The sequence below is a fragment of the Anguilla rostrata genome, chromosome 14 (assembly GCF_018555375.3).
Source record: "Anguilla rostrata isolate EN2019 chromosome 14, ASM1855537v3, whole genome shotgun sequence".
In the NCBI taxonomy this organism is placed as follows: domain Eukaryota; kingdom Metazoa; phylum Chordata; class Actinopteri; order Anguilliformes; family Anguillidae; genus Anguilla; species Anguilla rostrata.
In genome coordinates this window covers 37,650,744-37,660,304 of record NC_057946.1, presented here as the reverse complement: position 1 = coordinate 37,660,304, position 9,561 = coordinate 37,650,744, and the positions used below count along the sequence as shown (strand labels likewise).

Genomic DNA, 9,561 nt, shown 5'->3' with positions numbered 1-9,561 from the left:
CGCCGAAGGGTCGCGGTGGACTTTCCGGAACTGACCTCGAAAACGATTACAGCGGGTTTGGTCGATGCAGAGGTCGGGTCTGGGAGACGGCCCTACGTGCCGACAGGAAGGCCACAGGGATGCTGAGCCACTGACTTCATCCAAGAGCTGGCTAAAGATGTCACTGTGGGCCCTCAGCAGTAGAGTGTATGTACGTTTGCTTAATACAGCTGAACAGCACAGCTGAATCTAACGCTTGCTTGTCACTCTCCCAAATCGATGGCACAGGTTGTGGGAAAGAGTGCAGTTGCAGACAGGATTGGGCCTTCCAATTTGGGGAGAAAAAGTAAAAACATTGAAGGGGCAAAGAATCAGTTTTCTCCGTGTGAGTTTTGAATGGAAATACCAAATGGATAAAAATGTGAATGTATCATCTGTAATCCAGCGAAATGTAAAAACTGTCCGAGGGTATGAACTCAGACTACAATGCGAAGTTGATATGCTTGCGGCGCAGGTTTGGTAGTTTGACTGCAGGCTTCACCGTGTATTTGGGACATGTTCTGCAGCGAGCTCTCGTCGCATAGCTGTGGCTCTTTCTGTGACTCAAGTGCAATAATAAAACACGTTCTTCCCCATCTCTTCTGGGAAGTCTGCCCGTAAACCGTTCAACCGCGTTCACGGTCACGGTGCCAGTCCTCCTGAAGGGGCCAGAACAGTCGAGTGTGTGTATTCGGTGTAGGGGGGCGTCGGGGGGGGGGGCGGGGGGTCTCACTGGCAGCCAGTCCAGCCACAGTTATGTCTCGCCCGCTTAGTCGCCACTACTGGAGAGCGGGCTGTTGATTGGCTGGCTGAGATTTGGCGGGATCTCTTAGTAATTATTACTGGATTATTCTAAAAGGGAAAATAAAATTTAAAAAATGATAAATAATTGTGTCTTATTTGTATTCAAAACTCATGTCAGTGACCAAAAACATTTTATGTTGGCCCTCTGGTTTTGTACTTTTTAATAAACAACATTAAGCACAACTGATCATTTGTTTTTTATTATAGTACATGACACAGATTCAAAAAGAATTTTAGAACAGAACATTTTATTTTACATTACATTACAGGCATTTGGCAGACGTTCTTATCCAGAGCGACGTACATTTTGTTTTGCCTAAGCTTTGCCTGATTTTACAAAAAAATATGAATTCAACCAAAAAAATGTATCAACTAAACACGTATAAACACACTGCAAAACACACATAGGATGAATATTGATCCCCATAAAATCACAACCATCAGAGCTTTTATAATGTCCTCCCAGCTTTGGATTGTCCTTCAGCTGGGGAGCTAGGGTGGAGAAGTTCTGTGATAGCGATGAGCGAGAACCCATTTCCCAGATGAGAGGGGGCGCAAGGCGCCCTGCTGCTTGAATCATGTCCTGTAAGTAGACGGGGGCCGTCCTGTTGGCTGCAGTGTAGGTGAGGGTCAGGACTTAGGATCTGATCCTGGCAGCGACCGGTAGCCAGTGTGAGTGACCTCAGCAGAGGAGTGATGTGGGAGAACTTGGGAAGGTTGAAGACGAGTCGGAGTACAGAGCAGGTTTCAACCAAGACTTTGGTCTTCTTGGCAGAAGTTAAATCTGCCAATAGCATTCTTTTTTATGAATAAATAAAACCAAAGAGGAATCCTTGTTCAAAGAAAAAATGGCAATTGTCTGCGTGTGTGTGTGTGTGTACGTGTGCATGTAAGTGTGCGTGTGTGTGTGTGTGCGTGTGACTACTGCAGTTGGCAGAGGGACACTGAGGATTTATACACATAAAATCCAGCACAGAGGGGTGTGCGTTGAGTAAACTGTACATGGAATCTGTGCAGGAGGGTCAGTGTGTCAGAGTTGGAGATGCTGTAGAAGGACAGCGTGCCGGCCGGACGGTCCACACACACTCCCACCCTGTACACACACACTTCCCGAATGGTGCCATCGTCCTCATCACACACTCCTGCTCTGCGGTAGGGGGACGGGGGGGCCAGGATCTGTCTCTGTGTCTTATTGTGCCTGACAGAGTATCTGCGTTTGTTGCACTCCAGACTCCAGGAGTTTTTATTCCATCCGAGCCTACAGTCAGAAAAGCCTATTTTCTGGCTGATTCCTTCGTATGCCACCGCTATATCCACCTGCCCCTCCTCAGACACACTGAACTCAGCCTCCCAGTAACAGCGCTCATACAGAAACTCTCTGCACACAACCTGGGGCTGGTGCTCAAATCTCTCTGGATAATCAGGATAAGGCTGCTCCTCTCTCCCCAGAGTGTGTGTCACCTTCCTGTTCCCCTCAGACAGAGACAGCTCTCTGTTCGCTGTGTTTGGATCCAGTGTGAGCTGACAGCCATCTGCACACCAGAGACATGAATGAGATTAATTATTATTAATATCCACCTTATTATGCGTGTAAGAAAGAAAGAGCTGCAATAGTACCTGTGTGTTTCTGTTTGTGTGTGCAAGAGACACTTCTGTGATTTCTTTCTCTTTCACACACACACACACACACACAAACACAGCAGAGTTTGTATCTTAGGAAAGTGTTCTATGTCGATACAGACTCACATTTCCTGGGCCCTGGTTTGGTCCTGTGCTCTCCTCGACAATCTGCACTGTAGGAACAGCAGAACAGAAAGTGAGTGTGTGCGTGTGTGAGTGTGTATGTGTGTGCGTGTGTGAGAGAGAGTGTGTGTGTGTGTGTGTGTGTGTGTGTGTGAGTGCGTATGTGTGTGCGTGTGTGAGAGAGTGTGTGTGTGCTGTGTGTGAGAGAGTGTGTGTGTGTGTGTGTGAGTGCGTATGTGTGTGCGTGTGTCTTGCGTGTGTGAGTGCGTATGTGTGTGCGTGTGAGTGTGTGTGTGTGTGTGGCGTATGTGTTTGCGTGTGTGTGAGAGATGTGTGAGTGGTGTGTGAGAAAGTGTGTGTGATGTGGTGTGTGGTTGTGTGTGAGTGTGTGTGTGTGGACATGTGAACTCTCTGTATGCGTGTGAGTGCCATTAGTGCAAACCCCTCGTTTGAAATTGGGTGATTGTAGCCAGGTCAGCTCTCTCAGGTGTGAGGTTTGACAGATGAAGCCAGAGATCAAGCCTCTCGGTGTGTTTTCACAGGCTGACAGCCAGAGAAGACAAGACACCTTCCTGAATATAACTCACAGGCTGTGCAACAGCTAGCAGAGTAGAAGGTTACACACTTCACACATTGAATATAAATAACAGGCTGTGTTGTCAAACACATAGCAGTGTGTTACACACCTTACACAAATTAATATAAACTAACAGGGCTGTGTGGTCAAACACATAGCAGTGTGTTACACACTACACAATTATATAACTAAAGGCTGTGTCAACACATGCTAGCTGTGTTACACACTACACACATTAATAAAACTAACAGGGCTGTGTGGTCAAACACATAGCAGTGTGTTACACTACCATACACACTGAATTTTCATTAGAGGAAGAACAGAAACATGCTGCTTCAGTTGTGGAGTACAGAACACTAGTCTGTTTTCTCATTAGAAACATTAGCACTAGTGTTGTACTTGGAGCCCTTTTTGATTGAAGGGGTTTCTGTTTGTACTCACCCTAGTCTCTGCAGTTTACAGTGTGGGTCCTCCAGTCCAGCAGAGAGCGCTCTCACTCCTGAATCCTGCAGCTCGTTGTCTCTGAGCTCCAGATCTCTCAGCTCCGAGTGAGGAGAACACAGGACTGAGGCCAGAATATCACAGCAGCCCTCTGTGAGATTACACCAACCCAGCCTGTGGAGAGACCACGCACAAACACAGATGCACATGAACGAAAGATATATGCACACACCCACACAGAAACAGTTTACCTTTGATAAAGCTGACCAAAGAAGGCTGTATATACACACAAACATAGCCAAACTCAGACATACATGCAGTCTCAAAAAACACAACCCAAAAAATGCATGCGTGAAAACATTATTGCTCTGTTTTGCAATAATTCAAAACAGATCATTTGTAAGCCTTAATTAGATTGATTCCAGACATATGTTGTTTGTTTTGGTACCCAGATCTACAGGTTAAGTTGCTTCATCACGGCACAAGCCAATGAATCACAAGATTCCTGGATGACTGGTAAATTTACCTCTGAGGATTAAAGGTCTTAATGTCAGAGACACCTAGATGAATGCCTGACAGCAGTAGATAGTTCTTGGAGGTACAGGGTCTTGCCGCCACTAATTTCATATGGGCACACCCCAGTCAGTGTGTGTATATGCAAACTCGTATTCGCAGGTAAGCATTCAGGTTACAGGTATCGAAAATGAATGAATGAGTCAGTAAATTTGCTTTTCCTTCCTGCGACAAGATTCAAAACCCACACATTAATTACTAATTCTGTTTACTTACGTCCCATTCACACAGCAAGCCATTCATTTGACCAGTTGCCCGAAGTCCATTAATTCTATATAAAGCTTAAGGTCACACAGTACATAGTACAACTCACCCCAGTCTCTCCAGTTTACATTTTGGACTCAACAGTCCAGCACAGAGCAGCTTCACTCCTGAATCTCCCAGGTCATTGTAGCTGAGGTCCAGATCTCTCAGGGGTGAGCTTGATGACTGGAGAGCTGAGGCCACAATATCACAGGACTCCTCTGTGAGGTCACAGCTGTTCAGTCTGCAAAGAAGAGTCAAGACATTATAGCACAATAATATAAAGCCGCGTTTCCACCGCAGGAACTTTACCCCGGAACTAGGAACCTTTTGAGGAACTCAGTGCATTTCCACCGCAGGAACTAGGGTCTAAATTAAGTTCCGGGGACTTTATTTTACCCCCCTCGGGGGGTAGTACTTTCCAAAAGTACCAAAACTTTTGGGGTGGGGCGCAAGCGCTGAAAATTTCTGATTGGTCGACTAGGCTACTCGCAGTGTTTTATTTCAACCGCCATTTTAAAAAATCTGCAGCCGCAAACCGATTTATTTTCATAATAACTTGAAATCAAACTTGTATGTTATGCGGCCTGCCATAGCCTGCCAACGTCTTGGAATTATAATGTGTGCTCTTCTGTTCTTTTCTTGCTTTAGTATACAAGCATTGTTTCTCCTGAATATTTTTTCCATTGAGTTCAACAGGAAAATTAAACAGGAGAAACAACGCTTGTAGTATCTACTGCATATCTGGCAGCAGCACAGTGGTTTGAGTCTCATTTGATACCTTGGACCCTTGATGACTTAAAGCCATTTAGCCAACAAATATGTTCCATACTGTATCAGCATAATTTACAGCTGAATCTAGTCCCACCCCCCAATTCCCATAGAGATCCATTCAAATGCAGAGAGTTTTTGTATCACTTGTAGGACAACCTGAAAATAAGATATCCAGACTCTGATGATATTGATAAGTCACAGACATCAGGAAGTCATGGCATGCAAATGATATGCAACCAAGTACAAAACATGACTCTTTTATTTGACATTATGTTAATTTGTCTAAAAACACTGAAATGGGGGACTACATATAAAAAGTGCTATAATTACTACATGGTGAAACCAAAATGTATAAGAATACCCTTTAATAAAAGCTCTGAGTCTGCGCTTTGACCACGTGTGAATTCTTTGATTCCAAACACAGAAAATAAAATATTAAATCAGAAAAATGCAGGTGGTTCTAATGTTGTTTCTGATCGGTGTATATATATCTATATATATATAGGTGTGATAAAAGTTTATAATAGATGAAATAACTGGAATTGAAGGTATATATCGCTTTTTCATGGCAAAAGCCAATGAATCACAAGATTCCTGGATGAGCGGTAAGTTTACATCCTAGGATTGAAGGTCTTAATGTCAGAGGCACCTAGATGAATGCCTGATAGCAGTTCATAATCCTTCTCTCCGGGATACAGGAGCCCATAATTGTATATGAGCACACCGCAGTCAATACGCTTATATTGAAACATGCATTCACACATAAACAATCAAATTACAGGTACCGAAAATGAATGTCAGTCAATTTTTTTTATTTCTTGTGACAAAATCCAAGTCCGAACGTAGCCATAGCACCACTCACCCAAGTCTCTGTAGATTACATTTTGGACTCATCAGTCCAGTACAGAGCAGCTTCACTCCTGCATCTCCCAGGTCATTGTAGCTGAGGTCCAGATCTCTCAGGGTTGAGCTTGATGACTGGAGAGCTGAGGCCACAATATCACAGGACTTCTGTGTGAGGTCACAGCGGTTCAGTCTGCAAAGAAGAGTCAATACATTACAGTACAATAATATTAGATACACATGAAATATGCATTTTTTTCAAATATATCTGTAATAGTGGTCACTGATTAAGAAAGAAATAGGATTATATGGTTGATGATGCCGTGAGGAAGATGTCTGCACTACACTCTTCAACTGCAGCACTTTGGACCTGAGAAGTTCTGCTGGACTGAACTCTAGACAATTCTGCAGATGTAATTCTGACCAAAATGGCCCCTTTTCTTGTACTGTAAGTTCTCTGAATAGGGAAAAAGGCCCATCTACCCTTTTCAATGATCTTTTTTGTGAGCTTAACCCACCCAACCCATCCCAGAATCTCATCCCAAGACCACAATTTAAGTCAAAACGTTGAGAACTTTACATTTTGGGGATGAATTCCAATCCAAACTTCCACTTTTCGATTAGTCTGTATTGATTTACACAGAAAGTTTAAATGATATTTTCTTGAAACGCTAATGCTTTACCCAAATCAGAGGTCAGATTTCACCCAGGTCCGAGCTACTTCAGTACATGTTCTGTTCTGAACCAAAAGTTTGAGACCTTTTCATTTTGGGGAGAAATTCTGTTCCAAAAGCACTGATGACTTCTTGTATGTTGCTGGAGATTTTAATTGTACAGCACAGTACACACTGGATAGGAATCACAATGAGCCACATGTACCATCCAGTAGAATGATTTGTAAGATTATTGAGACTCTGTGATGTGATGTCTGGAGACATGTCCATGGGCAGCAGAAACAATATACTTGGACACACATGAGAGACAATGTTATTTCAATGGTGAGACTGGACAGAATGTATGTGTTTGGACATAAAGGTAGTGCAATTAAACAGTGTATTATTACTCCTGTGGGGTTCTCTGATCACAGCCTGGTATCAGGGACATTCTCATTGCAAGCAATTAAGCCTGGTAGTGCGTACTGGCACTTTAACACCACACTCCTGCAAGATGCTAATTTCAGGCAGGTTTTTGAGTTCTTTTGGAGGACATGAATAACATTGCTTCTGTTTTTTTCATCTTTACAGCAATGGTGGGACTGTGGGAAAGTACAGATCAAACAGCTGTGTATGCAGTACACTCTCGGTGTCACACGAGACATCACATAATCTACGAAAGCTTTAGAAATTGAAATTGAAGCCCTTCAATCTTTGGTTGAGACCTCAAGAAATAGAGAAACATTTCAAGCTCTACAGGAAAAAAAGCCTCCCTGGTTGACCTGGTACGCATACGAGCTCAGGGGTTTCTGGTTCGGTCAAGATTCCAAAGTATAGCAGAGATGGATGCCCCATCAAAGTTTTTCTTTGGATTAGAAAAGAAAAATGGCCAGAGCAGATATATGCACTGTTTGAATTCTACCATAGGGCAGGAACTTTTAGAACCAAGCGCAATTAGGAAAAGAGCGGTGGACTTTTTTTCTGAACTCTACATGAGTGAGTGGGGAGAACAGACATAAGTGGCCCATGTTCTTCATGATGGACATCCAAAATTACAGGCAGACAGAGAACTGGGAGGACTTCTGTCCCAACAGGAGCTCTATGCAGCGCTACAGGGCATGGAGACTGGGAAGGCTCCTGGGATTGATGGGCTGCCAGCAGACTTTTATAAGACCTTTTGGCATGTGCTGGGTGAAGACCTGTTAACAGTATTGAACATCAGCTTGAATAGGGGACTGTTGCCAATAAGCTGTAGGAGAGCAGTAATAACATTGCTACCAAAAAAGGGTAATCCTAGAGAAATAAAAAACTGGAGACCTGAGGCGTTGCTCTGCACAGATTATAAGATCCTCTCTAAGGCTCTCGCTAACAGGTTGAGAGAAGTGATGGGGCAGGTCATTGGAGCAGACCAGACCTATTGTGTGCCTGGCAGGACAATTACTGAGTGTCATTTTAATCTGTGATTTTTTAGCAATCTGTGGGCAACTGGGAACTGATATTAGCCTCATCTCCTTAGACTAAGAGAAGGCATTTGATGGTAGGGTGACATCCTGATTTAGGAGGAACATTGAGGCCTTTGTTTCAATTATAGTTTATTGAAAGATTAGGTGCTGTCAGACATCGAGAGTTGTTAAGTGAACGGTGGTTGAGTGCCCCTTTAAGGTGAGTAGGGATAGCTTGCGTGGACCCTCCTCCCGGGCTACTGGCCCAAGTACAGGCAGTGATAGTGGACTTCTTTTGGGACCGTTTACACTGGATCCCCCAGAGCATCCTGTACCTGCCCAAGGAGGAGGGGGGGCAAGGGCTAGTACATCTGGGAAGCAGGGGGGCTTCTTTCAGGCTACAGTTTATTCAGAGACTGCTCTATGGCCCAAAAAATGTAGTCTGGAGACCTTTAGCCTGTGCTATTCTGCGACGAGCAGGCGGGTTTGGGCATAGACAAAACAATTGTTTTCATGAACTGCAAAGGGCTTAGTCTAAATGGACTACTGGATTTTTACAACGGACTGTTACGTGGCTCACAGGACGGAGTTAGCACAGTGGTAGGATGGCTTGACCGAGTCAGTCATTCCGGAGGGCACGGTGTACCTGAGCAGGTACTTACAATGCTCGATTCCAGCTGTAAAATGATACATTAAATGTATTAAAATTGGTCGCTCTGATAAGAGCGTCTGCTAAATCCTGTAATGTAAGTATGATGGGTCCTGGCACTCGGACTCGGGTGATTGCTCTGGTCCTGAAGACATAGTGTGTCCAACTGATGTAAGCTGCGCAGCTTTTCCACAGCTGACAGAACTACTCTGTGCCGCAAAGACAATCAAGTTGCAGCAGGTAATTGACACATCTGGGCCAGAGCTGGACATGGTGGAGAATATAGGACCAAGCCTTGGGGTCAGGTCAGCAAGATATACCTCCAGAGTCCTGGAGGGGTGGAGAAAGGTGTTGTCTGAGGAGGAAAGGCAGTTGCTAAGAGACTCTGCTGCTAAATCAGCCTCTCACAATGCAGGGGATCCATTCCCCGGGCTATTTGTTTCTCCCAGGCTTTCTGGACATGTAATTTCAGGTCCTTTCATCGATCAACAGAGAATAGACAAAGTAGTCCTGGAGGTGGCTAAAGGGAAGTTGCTTTATATAATGTTGGTAAAGGTCATTCATGAAAAAAAACTAACCTCTCTTACAGATACTCCATGGAGGGCTTATTTGGGGCTGGAGAGGGGGGAAAAGCCAGCATGGAGGGCACTATACAAACCACCGTTAGCCAAGAGGGTTGGGGATTTACAATGGAGGGTGCTGCATGGGATCATCGCAGTTAACAGCTTTATTTCAGTGTTGAGCCCAGCTGTGTCCCAACATTGTCCCTTCCCTATGGCCAGGGAAACTGTTTTCCATTGT

At 44.3% G+C, this 9,561-nt stretch overlaps 2 protein-coding genes across 10 annotated transcripts in view; both read right to left on the bottom strand.

Annotated features, from left to right (window-relative positions):
• LOC135240049 (NACHT, LRR and PYD domains-containing protein 3-like) overlaps nt 1-9,561 on the bottom strand; it is a 45,393-nt gene that overhangs the window by 21,893 nt on the left and 13,939 nt on the right. For 6 of the 9 annotated variants that reach the window (XM_064309178.1, XM_064309179.1, XM_064309183.1 and 3 more), the window contains 2 exons: nt 6,036-6,209; nt 4,470-4,643 (listed from right to left, as the gene is read on the bottom strand). The exons of 1 other annotated variant lie outside the window; for it this stretch is intronic. In XM_064309178.1, coding sequence (XP_064165248.1) covers nt 4,470-4,643; nt 6,036-6,209 — 348 coding nt within the window. The remainder of the gene's footprint in view (nt 1-4,469; nt 4,644-6,035; nt 6,210-9,561) is intronic. 2 more of the 9 variants (XM_064309182.1, XM_064309181.1) reach the window with 2 other exon arrangements.
• LOC135239861 (tripartite motif-containing protein 16-like) lies at nt 1,007-4,379 on the bottom strand. Its single transcript, XM_064308847.1, has 4 exons — nt 4,373-4,379; nt 3,603-3,707; nt 2,569-2,796; nt 1,007-2,354 (listed from the first exon to the last, which is right to left on the bottom strand). Exons 1-4 carry the CDS (start codon nt 4,377-4,379, stop codon nt 1,744-1,746), a joined length of 951 nt encoding a protein of 316 aa, XP_064164917.1. The 3' UTR covers nt 1,007-1,743.

Coding starts and splice junctions, on each gene's coding strand:
- LOC135239861 (XM_064308847.1), bottom strand. Junction 2,797..3,602: donor TGGACTGGAGGACCCACACT/GTAAACTGCAGA, acceptor CACACACATACG/CACTCACACACACACACACA. Junction 2,355..2,568: donor CAAACCAGGGCCCAGGAAAT/GTGAGTCTGTAT, acceptor TCTGGTGTGCAG/ATGGCTGTCAGCTCACACTG.